General features: G+C 42.0%; 1 protein-coding gene across 1 annotated transcript in view; it reads left to right on the forward strand.

Annotated features, from left to right (window-relative positions):
* The window catches only part of FUOM (fucose mutarotase), a 37,137-nt gene extending 16,334 nt beyond the window's left edge, over positions 1 to 20,803 (forward strand). The window contains exons 6-7 of the mRNA XM_072628457.1: positions 17,861 to 17,934; positions 20,569 to 20,803. Coding sequence (XP_072484558.1) covers positions 17,861 to 17,934; positions 20,569 to 20,635 — 141 coding nt within the window. The 3' untranslated portion in view covers positions 20,636 to 20,803. The remainder of the gene's footprint in view (positions 1 to 17,860; positions 17,935 to 20,568) is intronic.
* The last annotated feature ends 825 nt before the right edge of the window (positions 20,804 to 21,628 follow it).

The raw sequence follows: 21,628 nt of genomic DNA on the forward strand, positions 1-21,628 counted from the left end.
TCACCTATGGGATCACCTCCCATTTACACTGTATATATTCTATATGCACATAGTTGTTTATATTTTCTCTCCCTGATTAGAACGTGAGCTCCTTGGGGACAGTCACCTTGTTTTTGTCTTTCTTTGTATCTTCCCAAGTTTAGCACGGTGTCTGGTGCGCAATAGGTGCCTAATAAATGCTTACTGAGTGATCGATGGACTGACATTATAGGCCCCTCAGTTGTAGGTTCTGCTCTATTTTCACTATGTGAACTCAAGCCTCACTGATGTGATTTCTCTGATCACATTCTTCGTTGGCTCCAACTTCCAGCCCTCCCCATGTGCCCAAGTGTCCATGGAGTACTGTAATTTATAGATTCCTAGTATATAACTTCTGCCCTTAATTAGGTCTCATGGACTAGGGCCTGGTGAGCAGCCTTGACTGGTTGAGATCCAATGTGGCATCTACTTAATTGTTGGGTTCAGATTCAAGACCGCAGTCACTGTTCCATACAAAGGAATGAAAATTGCTGCATTTTAATTTTTGGCCCTAGGAACAGCTACCCTCCCATATTCCCCCTCTCCAGTTCAGCCTTCCTTCTTTCCCTCTTCTCCCTCAGTGAATCTCATACCTCTGAGGCCTTTGTTCAGTAAATGACTACTCCTTCCAAGTTCCTCCTCTCTTCGGGAAGAATTTCTGTCCTGGCATTTGTAGAAGAAAAGCACATCATAAATCATAGTTTCAGAGCTGAAAGGGGCTTTTGAAGTTAGTCAGGAAACATTTATTAAGCACCTGCTATGTGCCAGGTACTCTGTTAAGCACTGGGGATACAAAGAAAGGTAAAAGATAGACCTTACTAGACAATCTAAGGCTAAACCATTTAATCCAACTCCTTCCTTTTATAGAGGAGGAAACTGAGTCCCACAGAGGGTAAAGTGACTGGCCTACCATCACACAGCTGACAAGTGTCAGAGTCAAGATTTGAACCTATGACTTCCTGATTCTTAAGTTCATTGCTTTATCCACTACAGTAGAGTCCAGAACCCTTTTGTCTCCCTCCTTATTTTTTCCTTCATCAACCCCAGGAAACCTTCTCCTTTCTCTTTGTTTGACTCCTCCAAGGTGACAGCAGGTGGGGCTGGCTTCAGCTTCCTTTGTGATGGTAATATAATTACATGGCATCGGATCTCTCACTATTGCTGGCACATCGTCCCTCGGGGTCCAGGGGAGGGTAGAGCATCTGCTGCCCTCTGCTACGTTATTATGCTGCCTTTCTCTCCCATCCCTGGGAAGTCTGGCAGTTTATTGCAGACTATAATTGTCAGTTAGGGAAACAGCAAGTAAAGATGGGGTCTTTATCATTCCCAGGCCTCAGAAATGCCCCCTAACTGTGGTCATTCATGCAGTAAATTCAGGGTACCGTAAGTGCTTGGATGATGCCATGGAAAGGACGCTGGACTGGATGTCCATTCCTGGTTCTGGCAGTAGTGAGCCATGTAATCATGGGAGGTCATTACCACTTCTCTGAATCCATTTCCCTCTCCTGTGAAAGGAAGGGGCTGGACCAGATCACCTCTAAGTTTGACTTCTAAGCTCAAATTGCAAATGCCATTGGCCCAACTTATGAGGGAAATTGAGGTGCTTTTGGGTTCAGCTGTCATGGCCACTGCCTCCAAACTGAAGCCATGCTGGGGCCTGGCAATAGATTCTCATATTACTGAATTTTGAATCTAACATTCATTGACCTTCCACTGATCGCAGAGCCCTATACTCAGCATTGTGGAGAGATAAAAGACCTTGTGGGCCTAGAGTCAGAAAGACCTGAGTTCAAATCCAGTCTCAAATACTCATTAGCTGTATGACCTTAGGTAAGTTACTTAATCCCTATGGCGATCAAACCTCCTTGCAGCAGGGTGCTTCAATGAACAGAGCACTAGACTTAGGTCAGGAAGACCTGAGTTACTCACTAGTTGTGTGATCTTCGGCAAGTCACTTAACCTCTGTCTGCCTCAGTTTCCTCATCTATAAAGTAGAGATAATAATAGCACCTACCTCCTAGGGTTCTTATGAAGCTTAAATGAAATTGCAAACCTCAAAGCTCTATATAAATGCAGGCAATTTATTATATGTATGTACAGTCCACAACAGCCTTTCAGGTGGTCTGTATGCTTGTCTCTTGCGGCATTGATGTTTATAAGATGACTGCATCTCTTTGCTGAGTCTGGCATGAATTAATAATTTACTTATAGTTAATGAAAATCAGATGTTGTCTCACTGCTCATCTCATTAAAAACAGCTGCATTCTTGCCATTGTGTTTTTCCAGTGACAAGCAGGAGATTGGGCTGATAGGTGGCTCTCAGAATTCTTTGCCCTGCTGGCCAAAGGATCCTAGGCTTTCAAGTCGGTAGGGATCTTAGAAGTAAATCATATACATGAGGACCAGAAAAGTGGGGGAACTGCTGGGCTAGGAATTCAGGAGAAGTGGTTTCTTTTCTGGGTCTTGCTCCTGGCTTTCTTTGTGACCACTTAGGCTTTGGGAGATGAATGTGTCTACCTCCCAGGGCTAATATGAAGATGAGTGAGACATCATGGAAAGAGGCTCTTTGAGTTTCTGTGATGAAAAGTTCCAAGGAGAGAAAGTGGTGGGGGTGGGAGTGATGAAGGGGGTGGGGAGGGAGGGAGGCAGAAAGATCCTGGAAAGGGAAGAGAGGGAGAAACAGGGAAGAGAAGACAGAGAAAGGGAGAGAGAGAGAGTGATGGAATTTATTTTTTTACTCAATTTTAATTTCCTGGGCAGGTTTCTCTAGTGGACAGAATGCTGGTCCCTTTAAAAGGTTCACTTTTGTTGCTTCTATTGGAGCTAAGTCTTGGGAGTCCTATCTCTCATGAAGGGGTACTGTTGGATCTCTCCCCAGATGTGGCTGCTTTGTAGGGACTTACCTCAGTGTATCTCAGCAGAAGGCCTCCGTGCTGGGGACCGTACCAACATCCGCACTATCCAATAGGAAAATGAGGCAGTAAATGCATATAAATAGTGAGCTGGATTCCCTTGTAAACCTCTCTAATGATCAAGGCCAGAGCCTACAAAGCACAGACAACACTATTTGTGGGTGGAATCGATGCTTCTCAGGAGTGCATTTATACCTTCTGCTTGAACTGCATCTCTGCTTGTTCATATAGGAAGAAAGTCCTGAACCTCAGCTCTGGTCCTTCCCCTTGGTAGGGACCTTGGTTTCTTCTCTTATTCTCTTCCACTACCTCCCTTCTGAGTCTCCTCTGTAAGACAGGGAGTGTGTGTGCGTGTGTGTATGCATATGTGTATATGTATATGTACGTATGTGTGCATATGTGTATGCACATGTATATGTTACATGCATACATGTGCATATGCACATGCATGGATCTTAGTTATCCTGGATTTCCTCTCTGTGGACCCAGCACTGAAGAGGCCAAGGCCCCTTGGTGTGTGCTATCATGCATCTGGAACAAGATTATTTGTTCGTGCAGGCAGGAATGACATCAGTGCTTGAACATAATAAGCCAAACTGCTCCAGGCATTTCAGGAAGCTGCTCTAAGGCTGGTATCTGGATGGTGCCAGTGATTGACCTGGTACAGGCCAGAGATCTGATGGTTTACTTAGCTGCTAAGGATACAGTTGTCCAATAAAAGTTTGAGCAGTAGTCAAGTTAGGGTCTACCTGACTCCGAACGTGTCTGTTTTACCTTTTACAATCTTGTTTTTCTGACTCTTTGTCCCCTCCTCTGTTTTACAGCCTTGTTTATCTGCTGCCTCCTGGTTAAATTCTTGCTATGCTCACTGCCCTTAGACCATGTATCTTAGGGCTGCCTTAGGGCCTGGCCAAAGCTGGTAGCCACAAAAGTTGACACAGTCTTAGGTTACATGAAGAGAGGCATAGTGTCTGAGGAGATGGTACTCCCATGTTGCTTTTCCCTATTCAGACTACATCTCCAGTAACTGTTCACTTCTAGGTGTCCCATTTTAGGAAAGACCTCCCTACAGGAGGATACTGTCAATGACAGATCCAGTTCTGAATCTACTCAAATTGACTCTCATCAAGTCCATGACTGCCATCTTAATACTAGAAGATAAACTAAGAAGCTGTCATACACTTGGTGGAAATCCAGACATGATCATGCCTTTTGAGGACTGAAGGAAACTGGGGTGTTTGGCTAAGAGAAAAGATTTTGAGAAAGGGTCTGATAGCATTTGAAAGGCTGTCAGCTGGGAGAGGAAGTGGACTTGCTCAGCTTGGTTCTGAAGAAAGAACCAGGAAAAATGGATAGAAGTTTTGAAGATTTAAATTTGATGTCTGGGAATAACTTACCAGAATGGGATCCCTTGGGAAATACTAGGTTCTCACTCCTTAAGCAAAAATCGTGCCATAGCTTGTTGGATATGTCACAGAGCTGTTTCTTGCTGGGTTGGACTAGTTGGTCTCTGAGGTCTCTTCCAACTCTAAACTTTTGTGATCTTCTCCAAAGGATCATGTTGGGGTAGGGAGGATGTCAGCTCTGGGTTAGCAGATCAAGAAACTAATGTGCATCAAGTTTCAAGGAGCCCATGGCTATTTACCAAACTAAATTGGAAATGGTTGTAGGCTTTTCATTTGGGCTTCTCAGTGTGAATGCCACCTTCCCCGTATTGCTGTGGATGGTGCCTGCACCTTGTAACCCAGAAATGACAATAGCTTAATCTACTCCTTAATGTCCCACTGTGGGGAGGGTAGGTAGAAGATACTCTATGGAGATAATAACATTTGATATTTTTCTAACAAAAGATTTCAAAGTATTTTGTATATTTTACCTCATTTGAACCTTAACAATACTCAGTGAGGAGATAAATATAATATCCTTTTTACAGATGGGGGAACTGAGGCCTAGAGATAAGTGGCTTATTAGTAAATATCAGAAGGAGGATTTGAACTTAGATTTTCTTGACTCCAAAAGCCACATTGAAACCTTGACAGAAGATTTGCTTGGGCACTAAACATGTTAGCTCTTTTTCACGTGGTATGGGGAAACTGAGACTCTGTTTAGTCCAGTAAACATGTATTAAACTCCTACTGTGTGCCAGGCGTTGTGTTAAGCTCTGGGGATTTCATGTGATCAGCTTATCCTGGGGGAGGCCTGAGGTTCTATGGAGTGGAGGCCAAGCTGAGCTGCGGGTGGAAAATGGAGAGGAAGTAAGCTCAAAAAAGCTAAGTGACTTGCTAGCAAGTATCTGAGGCAAGATGTTGAGGGAAATGATCATTAATAACCAATGACTTGGAGAGATCCAGAGTTCCCCCATTTTCTAAAGTCTTCATTTCTCAGCTCAGTTATTAAAGGTTGAACTTTCTCTTCAATCCATGGTCAGACCCCACCCAATCTAATACAAGGTGAATTCTTGCCACTGTGCTCCAGTCAAGCAAGTTTGGGTGGAGGTAGAGCCTTTTTCTAGACTGTCTAAGGCTAAGGGTTTAGAGATAGTCCCTTTGGCCAAGAGTGACTAGATGTCACTGCTAGTCCCTTTTTGGAGTGAGTCTACTTTTCTTTGTAAAGTTCACCTCTCATTCATTGTTAATCAATCAGAGTTGATTGCCATCCTTAGGACTACCCACTCCAAGCTTCAAGAAGTGGCCCTGGTTTTTCTTTGGTGTCATCAAGAGGACAATGAGCCCATTATGTTAACCATTTGCTAGCCATAATTGATAAAACTTGTTGTAATTTACCTCAAAACTGTCTCAATTACTTTTTACTTGCCACAAGGTGAACCCAGGTCTTCTTGACTCCAAGTACCACATTGGATCATGGACACAAACCTACTACAGTTAGTCACAGAACAAGAGTTTGTCACAAGAAGGGGTCCAGGCCTGGCTTATTCCAAGGAGTTTAGTTCTTGGTACTACCCAAAGGTCAAAGGTCCTTGTGCACAGTGAGACTCATCAGTGAAAATTACAAACTTGAGGGTGATTTTTGCTGTTAGTGGATAAATTCTTGGGATCAAAGGAAACAACACAGAGCCAGTACTTCTCAGTTTCCTTAGTCCATGGAATGACATTTTTTGTCAGGCTCAGTCCTAGGATTACCTCCAGTTGTGAGAGATATCTTTTCCTCTAAACTCAGAGAGAATTAGCCTGATAATAGTGAGTGGTACATGGGCCTCAGCTTTAAGAAGGCCTGGCCTGTAAAACATTCTGATTATGTGACCTTGAATAAGTTACTGACTTCTCACAACTCTAGGTAGCCCTCTAAGACTGAGTTTGCATAATAGTTGCTGATCTACATTCCTAGAAGTAGTATTCAGACCAGGAGCTCCCTATACTAGTCAATCCAGCCTCTAAAAAAAAATTTGAATAAGGAGCTAGTGTCTCTGGGAAAATCAAGCTTCTATTCAGTGCAAGCATCTCAGCACTGAGGAGACTGTACTGAGCATAATTTTCCATCTCCTCTGAGAAGGACATTTACTGACTTTAATCTTGGACTGGGGAACAGCTTTGTCAACTTCTGTTATTTGCACTTGAAATGAATTTAGCTTATTTTGTATGTACTGTAGACATTTCATTTGAATGCCTTCGCTCCACCAGATGGCTTCATGGAATTTGTGGCTCACAGAATAGCAGGCGTCTGACTAATGGGAGGATTTTTATGTTTGTTTTTAGCTGGTTGTTTTAAGGTGGTGGAAGGGAAGAAGCGATGAGAGCTATGTCTGCTACTGAGGCAGACCGATGTTTAATTTATGATTTGGAAAATTGGTCTAGTTGTTGGAAGCTAGGTTATAATCATGGATTTTGAAAGTTGGAAGGGATTTCAGCAGCCAGCTGATAGTCAAACCCAACGCCAGAAGGAGTCCCTACTATTACAGTGGTTATCCAGTCTCTCTTCTGGAATAGGGGAAAAATATAGTCTCTGGAACCAGAAGGCCTGGGTTTGAATGCCTCCTCTGATGGTCACTACCCATGTCGCCTTGGAAAAAGCCATTTAACCTCTCTGAGCCTCAGTTTCCTCATCTATAAAATGAGGAGATTGTAACTAGAATGGCCTCTGAGGTCTATTTTAGCTCTAGAACTTGGTCCTATGATCTACAAGGAGGAGAACCTTTTTCCACTTTTGGACAGCTCTAATTGCTAAGAAAAAAAATTGTTTTTTCTGACATTAAGCCTAAATTTCCCTCTCTGCTCTTGGTTCTACCCCTTGTGGTCAAGCAGAACAAATCTAAGACTACTTACATGGTTGCCCTTCAAATGCTTGAAGATCTCTCTCATCATACCCCTCTACTTTTCCTTCTGCAAGCTAAACTTTCCCAGTTCCTTCAAGTTGATCTCTTTATGACATTGACCCGTGGCCTTTCCCCATTTTGACTGTCCTTTTAAAACTATGGTGCTGAGAATTGAACTGAATGCTCCAGGTAGGGTTCGACTAGAGTGGTGTGCAAAGGGACTCCCTTAGGTCTAGAAATGATGCTCTTCTTAATGAAGCCCAAGATGATATCAATCTCATGCCATCTTGTGTAAGTTCTGGCATCCACTGTCACCAAATGGGACCATGAAATTAACCTCAGTGCTTTCTTTAAAGGGGATAAGAAGAAAGCAAGAGGGCATGTTCTTAGAACAATATACTCTCAGAAGAAAAGTGCTTTTCCATTTTAATGGATGTGTTAAATGTGTAACATAGATGGTTCTCTTTAAGTTCCCTGGATAGGTGAAATATCAAGTCTTCTTTCTTCAACAGATCATTATTGAGCCCCTATTATTTTTAAGACATGGTGCTGGACACTGGGGATATAAAAACCAATCTCTGACCTCAAGGAGTGTATTCTCCTGTCTGTGCACCTGTCCACAATTAATTGCAGTAATTCTATGAGACACCGTATTCAATCCCTTTAATTCTAGTGCCTTCGCTTCTGAGATTATCACCAGTTTATCCTGTCTGTATCTTGTTTGTCCTCAGGTGTTTTCATCTGCATGTTGTCTCCCCCATAGGATTGTGAGATTCTCCAGGGCAGGGATTGTTCTTTGCCTTTCTTTGTATCTCTAGCACTTAGCACAATGACTGATATACAGTGGGTGCTTACTAAATGCTTATTGACTTGATTTAGAGGAAGTAGAGAGAGATCATTGGAGAATCCGAGAAGGCTTCAAAGAGGAGGTAGCATTTGAACAGAGCTTGGAAAGAAGAGAAGGAAAGAGAAGGATTCTGAAAGATAAAAATGAGGATAGAGAAAGGACGCCAATGGTAATGAGTATTTTGAGGTCAGCCATTTCATGCTCATTGATTTCCTCAATCAGGGAGGAAGGACAGTTGTGGTTAGCAGCTGTGGCAACTGCCAAAAGCCCCCATAAGGTCAGCATCCCCTCTGCTGCTCCAGGGTTTCTGTAGGCATCAGATAAACCTGGAAGAATCTCTGGGAGAATGTTATAGGCTTTATGATGATGAGTTCTGGTAAGGAGGGAAAGGGTGAGTCCAGTTAGACATCAATGCAACTTTGGAGGTCTCTAGTTCTTGGGTGGCTTTAAGAATGTGTTTATGATCCTCTGTTTTGAGTACACCACAAGGGATGTATTGTGACATCTTTTACCCAGAGGGTACCATCTTCTTTGTGTCTCCTGGCAGAATGAGAGGTCACAAATTGGAGTCTTAAGGTCAGCAAAGCTGTGTCCTTGATAGCTCCTTTTCAACACTTTATTTTGCACATGTTTGGGTCAGAAATATGGGACCCTAGCAGTCAGAGGTTCAAGGACCTTGACATGTTGTGCGCATAACTGTGGACTTCCCTGGGACTGCTATCAGAGACTGAATCTGCTCAGGTGGAATGTTATAGGTCAGGGATGAGGAATCTACAACCTCAAGGCCGCATGTGACCCTGGAGCCCTTTGACTGAATCCAAACTCCATAGAAGTTAACAAAAGCCTTTGTTCTGTTAAGTTTGTATTAAGTCAGAGGGCTGCACTTGAGGAACAAGAGGGCCACATGTAGCCTTTAGGCTATGAGTTCCCCACTTAGGGGTAGATGGTGCATGGTACAAGTTACCCTTGCTTTCCCTACTATGATAAATGAACCCTTTTCAGAGATAATTTATAGGAACTAAATAGGCAGAAGAGCAGAGGGACTTGCCAGCAAGTAAAGCCTACTTAACATAAACCTCCTAGGGGTACATATGCCAGAGTTTGGGTAGAGGGAACAGGCAAAAAACCAAGATCTCAGAAATAGGTAGAAACTCAGACAAAACGATCTCTTGGGTACTTCTAGCTCTCAGTCCTATGATGCTATATTCCCATGAACAGATGGGTGAAGACTAAGTCATTATTTGTTTCCATTTAAAGCTGTTAATTAATGAAAATATTACTTTCTTTCTAGAGACATAGTCATTTCGTTACACCAGTCTGCTCAGAGCTTCCTTGCTATTTTTCTCAGACAGTTCTCACGATTTTCTCTTGTATGTATGGCTAGTCTTGGCCAGATCAATAAAGAGAATTAAATAGCTCTCCCTGATTATGTTGAGTTGCAGGGATTTGCAACCCTAATTCAATGGTAGAGATCCCAGGGGTGACCATCTTGGATGCTATTTGAAAATATGGAGTTTGCTAGCAATGGAAGGGAATGACAACTCATTCTTGGTGAGTATCAGATGAACTCTTGCTTTTTTGTGGAACTTGGAGGCATCCTCACTATGGGGGCTCATGGCTCTTTAAGAGCCAGTGGGGGCATTCCTAAATAGGAGATGATTCTGTTGAATCTCTCAATTAAAGATACTCTAAGGTGAGTCATAATTCATGGTCCAGGGGACTCAGGACCAAACTCCTGATTATTGGCATTTCCCACTGGATTGGGGGAGTGCTTCCCAGTTTCTTGTATCATTATGCTGAAAATCAAGGAGCAGCTCAGTCAAGAAAAAGAAAGACGTTGCTGTCACCAACAACCTTGCTTTATCTGTATAGAGATCTTAGGTATTAGCTGCCTTATTAGCCAAAGAATCATGGATACATTTTGCGACATGAATCATTATCTCCTTTTGAATGGGACTGATTGTCTTGTCTGCCAAAGAAAAGCCATTAGGAGGTAATTGTCACTTAGGGGCTGACAGGCCCTTTGTTAACATGCATATCAGGTATTACCTAGTATTCTGAGCATGAAGCAGAGTAATTTGGCCTGAATTCCAAGTAGGAATGTGTGAAGAACCCAAGACTCCCTGGTAGACATTCATATGAGATTGGACCCCTTCTACAGGGCCCAGTCTATGTTGGCCCTGACAATGTGTATCTTATCTTGTATAGCAAAGTGGCTAGCAGTTGAAAATAGACAGGACATCCTAAAATCAGAATATTTGAATGAATTGTCTGGATCTTGCTGTCAAAAATTCCAAACAACACATTGCATGTCCATGATAGGACTAATTTCTTCCTAGTAGACTAGAATTCTCCAGATGCTAGGCCACAGTGAAAAAGCATTGGTTCTGGAGTCAGAGGCCCTAGGTTCAAATCCCACCTCTGGTACTTACTAGCCCTGTAACCCTGTCAAATAAGTTAGTTGATCTCCTTGGGTCTCAGTTTCCTCATCTATAAAATGAGGAGTTTGAATTAAATAGATGGCCTTTGAGGTCACTTCTAACTCTAGATTGATGACACTAGGCAGTTTCTAGGAGTATCTATTAGATCATCAGGTGCTTCCTTCTCTCCTGGAAAAGGACAAACAGGTAACGCTGGTTCACCCACTTTGACTCACTCAGTTCTCGACTTAATGAGGTCTGCTCCATGCTGGAATGATCTGGTATGGAGTCCAGAGACACCCTGTCCTGCCTCACTCTCTCAGCTTCCTCTCAGAAGTCCACTGAAGGTCAAGAGGGAGATCACAGGATGCAGGGAACTCTGGGTAAAAACACCTATTAGTTTTTGAAGTCACTTTCTGCAACTTAAGTTCCCATGAAAATGCCATGAGAATGGTGAGTCAGAGCTTACAGTGTTAAAGGGGACCTGAATGGTCGCCCCCTTTGGTGTCCTCAAACCCAGAGCACATCACTTTAACTGGACTGAGTTGTACTACAAACAAATAAAAACTAGCATTTTTTTAATACTTTAAAATCTGCAAGGTGATTCGCATTTGTTTTCTCATTTGATCCTTACAACAACCTCATGAGATTATTGCTATTATTATGACAATTTTACAGACAAAGAAACCAAGGCAGATAGAGGTAAAGTGCCTTGCCCAGGGTCACACAGCTAGTAAATGTCTGAGCCTGGATTTGAACTCAAATCTTTCTTCTCACTGTTTCAAACTTAATCCTAGCCTTCCTTCTTCAAAGTCCTTGACCCTCTTCCCCTTTGTTCCTATAAGCCTCTACTTTCTGATCTCAGAATCCATCCTGAACCACTTTAATTTGCCATCCCCTCTTGGGAGTGAGAATCATCCAAGCCTCCCTCCTTCCCAGGGAATTTGAATTGCTGGATTTTATTTAATAAATGGATTGGTATTTTGTACAGGTGCCCAGAAATCCCAAGGCCATGGATCCATTTTTAAATGTAATTGAATAAGTACTGCGATAGTTGTGAGTCATAACTTAGTATTTATATAAATTTATAGTTTGGAATTTATGAAAAGGACCCTATTTGCTCAGCTCTGGTCTGAGCCATTCCATTAACACTGCAGAAGCTTCTAGAGAGACTACAATGGGGATGATTTTCCTGATGAGGCAAGTTGGCATCAGGAGAAGATCCTAGCCTGGGATTTAGAATGCTGTTGAGAAAGGAAACAGACCCAGAATCAATCAAGGGAGGTGCTCTGGTGTAGGGTGGGAGTCAGCTGATGTGAGCTCAAATCACTTAGTCAGTATGAATTTATTAAGCACCTACTGTGTGCCAGGCACTGAACTGAGCAAAAAGAGGCTCAAGGAGTTTCCAATCTAACAGGAGAGACAACATGGAAACAAATGTGCACAAAACAAGCTAGATACAGAATAAAGTCTGTCTCTGACACTTATTCCAATGGAAAAAACATAGACTCCAGATATAGAGGACTTGTGTTCAAATCCCTCTTCTATCTATGTAACTTTGGACAAGTCACTTAACCTTCGTGGCCTCCATATCCTCCTAGATAAAATTACCCAACTAAAATCTCACCGTCTGCCAGAAGCCTTTCCCAGTGGTCTCCCTCTGGGATTACCTCCCACCTATATTGTATATGATTTTTATAGCATTATTTGCATATTTTCTCTTGAGGGCTGGGCCTGTTTTTTGCCCTTTTTGTATCCCAAGTGCTTAGCACAGTGCCTGAAATATAGTAATCATTTAAAAAGTGCTTGTTAACTGACTGGCCTCACCTTTACGCTTTTCCCTCCAGACTTACACGTGAGGTACAATACTTTTACTTGTTTGCTTATTATTTGTCAGACTGAGGAGATGAGTTTCTATTAACTCTTGAGTACAACCATTACTACAGATTTTTTACCTGGGATGGAGAGTTGATGTTGGTGGTTGGGCAGAGAATGGTGTGCGTGTGTGGGAAGGGGGGTGTCAGTGCTGACAGTGGTATAGATGGTAACGAGGGGACAGGCTAGGATGGTGGCACAGAGTAGAAACCTAAGTGGCGATTGGGGGTAGCACAGTGGGCAGTTCAACTATGGGTACAGTTGCCCTGAAGGAGTAGTCCCCCAAAGACATTTATCTACACCCCTGCATATTGTGGAGAGAGTAGGCCCGAGAGAGGGGCAATGGAACCCTCATGGTAAAGGGAACCTCTCCCTGAGATTATGGCCAAACTAGAGGGCACAGTCTATGGAGGACTAAAATCCAGGGAGGAAGTATGCCCCCCTCCACACCCCCGATGTCCGCAGCCTGGGGCAAGGCTCTGAGGATCCTGTCCTAGTTACAGCTTTGATTGTGATTAAGAATTTTGGACAAGCCTTCAAGTGTTAAGAAAAGGATTATGGCAGATAATGTGTAGTTCCAGAGAAAGCAAGTGTTTGGGTCAGGACTTCTTCGGCTCAGTGTGATATAGTTAGTTTTAAAAAAAAATCTCCTTGTCTAGAGCCACAAAATACAGTTTCCTCTGAATCTGAATTCACATATTTTCTCCTTTGACTTGGGAGCTCTGGAATTTGGCTATAATATTTCTGGGAGGTTTCATTTTGGAATTTCTTTCAGGAGGTGATTGGTGAATTTTTTCAACTTCTGTTTTACTCCTTGGTTCTAGAATATTGAAGCAGTTTGATAATTTCTTGAAATATGATGTCTAGCTTCTTTATTTGATCATGACTTTTAGGTAATCCAATAGTTCTTAAATTATCTCTCTGGGATCTATTTTTCTGGTCAATTGTCTCTCTAATGAGAAATTTGACTCTTTTCCTCTATTTTTTTCATTTTTTGATTTTGTTTGGTTGTTTCTTGATGTCTCATAAAGTCACCATCTTCTACTTGCTTAATTGTAATTTTTAAGGAATTATTTTTTTCAGTGAGCTTCTGTACCTCTTTTTCCATTTGACCAATTCTGCTTTATAAGGAGTTCTGTCTTTAGTGATTTTTTTTGTACCTCTTTTTCCATTTGGTCAGTTTTGCTTTTTAAGGAGTTCTCTTTTTCTATTTACATCTATATTATATCAGGTCTGCTTTTCAAAACATTCTTCTTTGGATTTTTGTGCGTCTTTTACCATTTGGCCTATTTTGGGTTTTTATTTTTATATTTGTTTTCTTTAGTATTTTATGCATCTCTTTCATCAAGCTGTTGATTTTTTTTTTCCATAATTTTCTTGTGTCATTCTCTTTCTCTTTCCAATTTTTCCCCTACCTCTCACTTGATTTTGAACTCTTCCATGGCCTGAGATCAATTCATATTTTTCTTTGGGGCTTTAGAAATGTAGCAGTTTTGACTTTGTTGTCTACTTCTGGGTTTGTGTTTTGATATTCCCTGTCACCACAGTAACTTTCTATAGTCAGGACCTTTTTCTGCTGTTTGCTTATTTTCCCAATCTATTTACTGACTTTTGACTATGCTAAAGTGGGGCTCTGCTTCCAGAGTGGAGGGGCCACTGTTCTAAGCTTCATGTTTTTTGTGCATCTGTTTTCAGAGAAAATTCTAGAAGGCTTGTAAGTTTTTTGTTCTTCCAAGGTGGTTTGATATTGGGAGAAGTGTGTTTACTACTCTACTGGTCTGTGCTCTGGTCTGTAAGCAACCACGAGTATTCTTTTTCACCCTGGAACTGTGACCAGGGTCACAGCTCCCCTGCAGTTGCAAACTCTGGGCTGCTAGTGCTTCTCTTTGCCCTGGGACTGAAACCCAGGACTGTGACCCAGATCTAGATATGAGTAATGCAACAGAGTCCTGTCCCTGCTGCCAGAGAAGGGACCCCTGTAATCTCTTTCTGACCCCCTTACCATTTGGAAGCTAAGAGGTCCAGGAATTGCCACTGCCTCTATAGATTCTGTTGCCCCGAAGGCCTGGTTTGCTGATTTACTGGGGTTGCCTTTTCTGGACCATGCTCCACTCTCACCTTGGTGCAACAGACCTTTCTTCCTGACTTTCTAAGTTGTCTTGGGCTGGAGAATTGTTTCACTCCTTCCTTTTGTGGGTTTTACCACTTCAGAATTTGTTTTTGAAGCATTACTTAAAGTTGTTTGGAAAGGTATGGAGGAGAGTTCAGGTGAGTCCCTGCCTTTTCTCTGCCATCTTGGTTCCACCCCTTCAGTTTTCAAGAGGATAACTACCATGGAAGACAACTTCCTTTTTCTTATCCCACCCCTATTCTGCCTCCTTACCTGAGCTCCGAGACTTTGGCTCTTCATGGGAGAGGTGGGGAATGGGGTTATGCAGATAATCTGGAACACTGGGCAGAGCCCAGACCTTAGGAAACAAGTCAGTACATTCAACTCCCCCCACTTTGGTGTCTTCACTGAGTGGGGCCAAGGTCACATACGTCTGCCCTGGGGACATGTGATGCAGGGGTAAGGGGAACAAAAATGGGCTTAATGTAATGGCAAAGGCAGGCCTGCTGCCAATAAAGATGATGGGGGTGAAAGGTTAATTCATTAATGGAGGAGCAATTTGTCTGAAGAGCCATTTAAGTGTGCAGATCAAAAGTCGTAAAATATCATTTCCAGTTCATAAACTCCTTTTCGCTCAGATAAAAGCGGCTGCAGAGACCTCGGCGTGTCACAGGTTCCCAGGGGCTCCAGATTGCCTGCTGCCTGGCTCTGAATCAAGTCACCATTGGCAGCGCTGCTTCTGAGAGCCCAGGCACCTCTGGCAATTTCACTAAGTCAACTTGGCTCGAGAGCTGATGGGTATGTGACCTGTGGACACACTGAGAAATGACCACAGCCTGAGATGCAGGACCAATAACTCTGAATCCACTCATTTCAGTGACTCTCAGGCAGCTCTAGTGCAGAGGAATCATCAGGAACCAGAAGACTGGGGTCTAAATCCTGACTGTCACTTACTACTTGTATAAGGTGGAGCAAGCTGCCTCTTCTTTCTGATTTCATGTCCCTCATTTGTAAAATGAGGATATTATTCTAGCATCCTGCCTCAGAGCAGAGCCATAACTAGGGGGCATTTCTGAACCCTTTCTTGTGTCATGGATCCCTTTGGCAGCCTGGTGAAACTGATGGACCCCTTCTCAGAATAAATTTTTCCCTACATTATGCTGAATTATGCAAATGCTAAATTTCAGTGAAAATAAAGATGTAAGTTTTTCCCCCCCAACTTTATGGACCCTCTGAAATCTATGCATAAATTCCATGTTAAGAACTTCTAATTTAGAAGGTGAAAAAATGTTAATGAATTTATTTCATCAGCGGAAACAGCTGAATTTAACTCCCAGTTAGAAAAAGAGATAGATTGGGAGGGGAGTGTTGATGGCACTCATTTGTGAGACACTATAGTAAATAATATCCTCCTTCTGTCTGACTCAATTTGTCTTAAGTGCTTGTTGAATTCTTTTCCTACTATAAATTGTGAGGTTGATTTGTGTGTTCCTTTTGTGTGGTTTGCCCTTAATTCCATGATTGGTAGTTAAGGCTTTGCTCTGATGTATCCTTGTGACATGGCGGTTGTCCTGGATGCTCACAGGTTCTGCCAGTGGAGTACCATTTCTGACAGGTCCTACTGAGTTACAAAAGCTTTGTGTACAGCCAAGCTATAGACATTATGTCTGTTGGCGGAGGACCAGCTTAGCTAAGAGACTCATCATCAGATGCCTGGGCACTAGAAGGTGACAGACTTTGGTTACAGCAACTTACAATGCCTGTCTATTAGGGCTTGGAGAGATCAAGTATTTGGTGAGATAACATCAACACCAGTGAAATCATGGATCATTCGGAGTGCCAAGGTAAAATGTGGTTAATAATAGGGATACTCCCTATCTCACAGGAATATCATCAAAAAAGCTTTCTGTAAACCAGAAATGTGAACTATTATTATTAGAGGCAGCACAGTGGATAGAGCGATGGGTTTAGTTAAGAAGACCTCTGACTCTTCATAACTGTGTGAACTTGGGCAAGACACATGACCTCTCTGTGCCTCAGTTTCTATATTTGTGAAATTTGTATAATAATAGCACTTAGAGAATTTTTGTGAGGATCAGAGGAAATTACATACATAAAGTACTTTGAAAGTACTTTATAAATGCTAGCCTTTATGATTAAATAACTATTACCACCTTCTAAGCAGAGGTAAGTTGATGGCACAATTTCCTGAACCTTTGTAGGATTTCCGAGTATTTGAAGCACTGTTATATAGATCACAATAGAATGTAAACCCCTTGAGACCAGGGGCTTTTGCTCATTTTTATCTTTGCGTCTCTAGCCTCAAGCAAGGTGAAGGGCTTTATATATAGTAAATGCTTGATCAGTGTTTGCTTATGGTGACTGAGCAAGAGACAAAAAAAATTCTGTCATATGGGGAGGAGTAGTTCAAAAAGTGTTTATTAAGTGCTGACCATATGCCAGACGCTTTACAAGGTCTTAGGGAAAGAAGGAAGAGAGAGAGAGAGGAATGAAAGGACAAAAGAAAGAAAGAAAGAAACAAGGAAAGAGAGAGAGGATGGAAGGAGGAAAAAAGAGAAGGAGAGAAAGAAAGGGAAAAAAATCTTTGTCCATCAGGTTGCATTCTTTTATTGGGGAGTGGGATTCAAGACGATATGCATACAAATTAATACAAAATATGTAAAACTCAATACAAAATAACTTTTAAGGAGTAGGATCCTGTCAGCTGAGGGGATCAGGAGGTGCCTTGTGTAGATGAGGACACTGTAATTTGAAGGGAGTTAGAGATTCTAAGATGCAGAGATGATAAGGAAGTACACCATTCCTCACCCATAGTCCTCTACCCCTCTATAGAGGAGAGGAAGGTTTGTTTCATTATCTTTTCTTCTGGAAGAAGATTAAAGATCTATATTTTTTCATATAGGAAAAATACCACACAGAAAGGTTATGTATGCTGTATATAATCCCATGATATGCAGTAGCATCTTTTGTGACTCTAGCAGAGTACTGAGGAAGTGACCACAAATTGAATTTGCTTGCTACCTGTGGTGGGGAATAGGACTTGCACATAGCCCACCTTCTCCTCCACCTTCCATCTTTTCCAGGAGGTCAGAATTGGAGACAATGGGTGAAGATATCAAGCAATCCATTATTTCTCTGTCTTTTCCAATGGTGTCTTCTGGCCAGTGGTGTCTTCTCCCAAGTCCTTCTTCAAGAGCACCATTATGGGGATCACTGAGCATCTTTGGCTGTTGGAGAAAATGCAGCCCAGAGAAGGAATGTGACTTCTGCCATGATGCTGGCATTCAAAGCTTTGATACTCAGCCCTCTAGGGAGCCCATGGGGTGTCCATCCAATGGTGATTCCCCTATTGTGCAGAGAGTAATGAGAGCATGTTTTATCTTTCAGGCAGACCTGGGGAAGATGGAAAGATTTGTTTTTTATGAACAAGCGAAAAAAGCTTTTGCTGTGGTTGCAACGGGGTAAGTACTTGAACCAGGGAAGGATAAGAGCCCAAGAGTACCTTACCTGGATCCTAGAAGGTTAGGAAAAGAAGTGCTGCCCTCTGGTGGCATAGGAATGCTCTCTTCCCCTCTCCTGCCTCTGTTCTCACTACCTTTCCCCCAGTGTAATATTAACGTTGCCTATAAAACAACCGTCCATTTACTTTACATATATCATGTATCCTTTCTTCTTTTCGTATAATAACAACCATCTTCTTTTTTCTTAATTTATTTTAAATTTAAGTACTAAAACTTAAATACACGATAAGAAAAGAAAAAGAAGCACATAAACTTAAATACAAAATGAGAAAAGAAAAAAAGCATTGCCATGTATGCAGCAGAACATGAGAGGATTCAAAATATACAGCAATAACTTTCCATTTCAAAAAACATATAATATATACAATGCTTTGTGTTCGAAGCTGTCCGTCTTTGCTTCCTTGTGAGTTTTCTTCTGTTCTCTGCTGTGTCCTTTTTACTTTATTATTCTTTCTTTCTTGATATCTTTGTATCTCCCCAGGGGTTCAATGTTGTCTCCCCAGTTAAAATGTAAACTTCTTGAGGTCAGGGACTAGTCTTTACCTTTCTTTGTATCCTCAGGGCTTATCACTATCTTTGGCACATGGTAAGTGCTTAATACATTTTTTTTTTGACTGAATGACTTTTTCTCTGGTTCTCCCAGTGGCTCACTTATAAGGGGAAAATGTGCCACCAGAAATGTAAAATCCACAAATCATTTTTGCATATGTGGTCATGTTTAGTCTACCATCGATATTTGAGACATATTCTTTAGGTTGGTAACTAAATGCTTTCTGTTAAACATTTGATATGTCTATCTGTGCCTTGTAATGGCGGTCCCATGGAAGAGTGGAATGGGAGCTACACACTCTTTGGTAGTTTTAAGGTCTCCTTTCTTCCCAAAGGAAAGTGGAAGCTTTTCCTCATGACCTCTAGAGTAGATACCACAGGACCAATGTACTTCATAAGGTCACAGGTCATACCATACTTGATTCTGTTTGAGAAAAAAGGAAAAGAGGAATCTAGTATGGTGTAGGAGAAAGTTCACTGGTGACCTAGAGTCTAGGCCTAATTCTGCCATTGACTTATGGTTACTCTTAGCTAAGTAACTTCCCTTCTTTGGGCATCAGTTTCCTCATCTGTAAAATGCTGGGGTAGAACCTGATAATATATAAGATCCTTTCTAGCTTTAGCATTTTTAATGTTACTTTTTTATAGAGTATCCTTCCTCCTTCACTCTTGTCTTTCCTACCAAGCCCTTGCTCTGAAGCCTCTACCTGGGCACAGGACTCTGAAGGCTCCTCCCTCTTCTCTATCTCCCCTCTCCTTCCTTGCCCTCAGGACTAGCCTTCCCAGATGGAGTTGTCCACTATATCTGCTTGTCCGTTGTTAGGCGTCCTCCATTCTTCACTCTTCCTCACCCCTCTCCCTCATATCTCTCATTCTTATCTGTCCCCTTTTGTCCATCCACACAGATACCACTCTACTTTAGACCCCATCCCCTCTTACCTGGATCATTGCCACAGCCTCCTCACTGGTCTTGTCTCAAATCTCTCTCCCCCATTTAGTCCATCTTTTGTTCCATCATTTTTTTCAGCTTTATCTGACTCTTCATGACCCCACTTGGGGTTTTCTTGGCAATGATACTGGAGTGGTTTGCCATTTCCTTTTTTTTTGTCATCTCCTTCTCTAGCTCATTTACAGATAAGGAAACTGAGGCAAACAGGGTTAAGTGAGTTGTTTAGGGTGGCAAAGCTAGTGCCTGAGGTCAGATTTGAACTCACGAAGATGAGTCTTCCTGACTTCAGGCTCAGTACTCTATCCACTGCACCACCTAACAACCCAGTCCATCTTTCACACAGCTGCAAAAATCTCACAAAAACAATAAGATAGAAATTAAAGACCAAATCATATTGTCAAAGTTTGTGTGATCTTGCTAGACCAGGAGACCCAGTGGCTCCCTCTTGCCTCTGGGATCAAATCCATAGATATTTCTTGGTCATTTGTAGCCCTTCATTCTCCAGCTGTTCCCTGTCCTTCCCAACTCTTTTGATGTCACTCCCCTTCATGCCTGCTGTATACTCTCTCCTAGCAGTGATGAACCTGCAGCCTTGAGGCCACATGCGGAACTCTAGGTTTTCAAGTGTGGCCGTTTAATTGACTAAATGTCACAGAACAAATCCTTTTATTAAGCGGACTGAATCTGGCCAAAGTGTTCCACTGGTTCCTTCTAGGTAACATTGTTTTCAGACTTTCATAGTGGTTGTCCCCCCATTTCCGGGCTGTGCTCCTGCTCATCTCTATCTCTGAGAATATAAAGATGCCTTCAAGGCTTAGCTCAAGTGTCCTTACTGCATGAGGACTTCTCTGATCCCACAAGATGCCAATCCCTCTCCCTCATTACCATTTAATTTGCATGTATTTTATATTTACACACATACTTAACTTATATGTACACACATACACATAACTTAAGCTCCTTAAGGATAGATAGACTGGTTTATTTTGGCGTTTTGTCCCTAGTGTGGTATTTGGCTCCTAGTAGGCACTGAGTACAAAGTACACTTGTTGATTGACTCATTATTCATTTTTCAGAGAAACAGCTCTATATGGGAATATAATCCTCAGGAAAGGTGTGATTGCCCCACAGGAGCAGCACTAGGATCTGTGGATAAAGAAGACCCAATGACAGCTTTCAGAAGACACATCCATTCCTCAGGTCTGGAATGATCACTTACAGTAATGCGTACACATATTGGCTCATGTGAAAGTGGAGTGGAAATCAGACTTTGGCTCTAATGTTAATTGAATAAATACATTTTCTACTTTTTTTCTGCTTCTATCTTTTGCTTTTTATTCTCTAGAAAGTAGCTCTTTTAATGCAGGTATTTCTGAAGGTCCTATCCTTGGCTTCCTTCTCTCATTTCTCTAGACACTCTTACTTGGCAATCTCAACCACCTCATTCTAATTATCACACCTACATAGAAGACTCCCATTCCTTTTAGTTATGACTTTTTGTAAACCTCACCCATCCATCCCTGTCTTGATGTCCCACAGGCACCTCCAACTAAATGTAACTCCTCTCCGCCAAACCTGCTCCTTCTCTTGAATTCATCATTTTTGTCCATGGTACCACCATTGACTCTGGCTTCCATGTTCATAACCTTGAGATTGTTTTTGTCTCCTCTCTCCCTCACTTCTCATATCCAGGCCCTTACCAAGTCCTGTTGGCTCCATCTCCATGGTGTCTCACATCCATTATCTCCTTTCTGATTCAGCTGCCACCACCCTAATGTAGATCCTCTTCCTCTTGTTCCTACCTCTGCTCTCCAATCTTTGGTCTGATTTCCTTCTGCTAGAACATTCTTTCTTACACTTTGATCTGATCAAGTTTATCTAAGAATCAGTCACACAGTTAATAAATGTTGGAGCTGGAATGCAAACCCAGATCTTCTCACTCCAACTCTACCATTCTTTTTACCACATCATACTGGTATAAATAGAACATACTAGTTCTTGGACCATCATAGCTCATGTCAGTTGATATTATACAGAAAGAGCCCAGGCTATGATTTGTTTCTGAGGGAAAGTTGTAAAGTTCACCAGTATTTTCAGTCATCTCCAACCTTCCTAGTCCTTGTAATCTGCACAGAA

This window comes from Notamacropus eugenii, chromosome 1 (genome assembly GCF_028372415.1).
Source record: "Notamacropus eugenii isolate mMacEug1 chromosome 1, mMacEug1.pri_v2, whole genome shotgun sequence".
In the NCBI taxonomy this organism is placed as follows: domain Eukaryota; kingdom Metazoa; phylum Chordata; class Mammalia; order Diprotodontia; family Macropodidae; genus Notamacropus; species Notamacropus eugenii.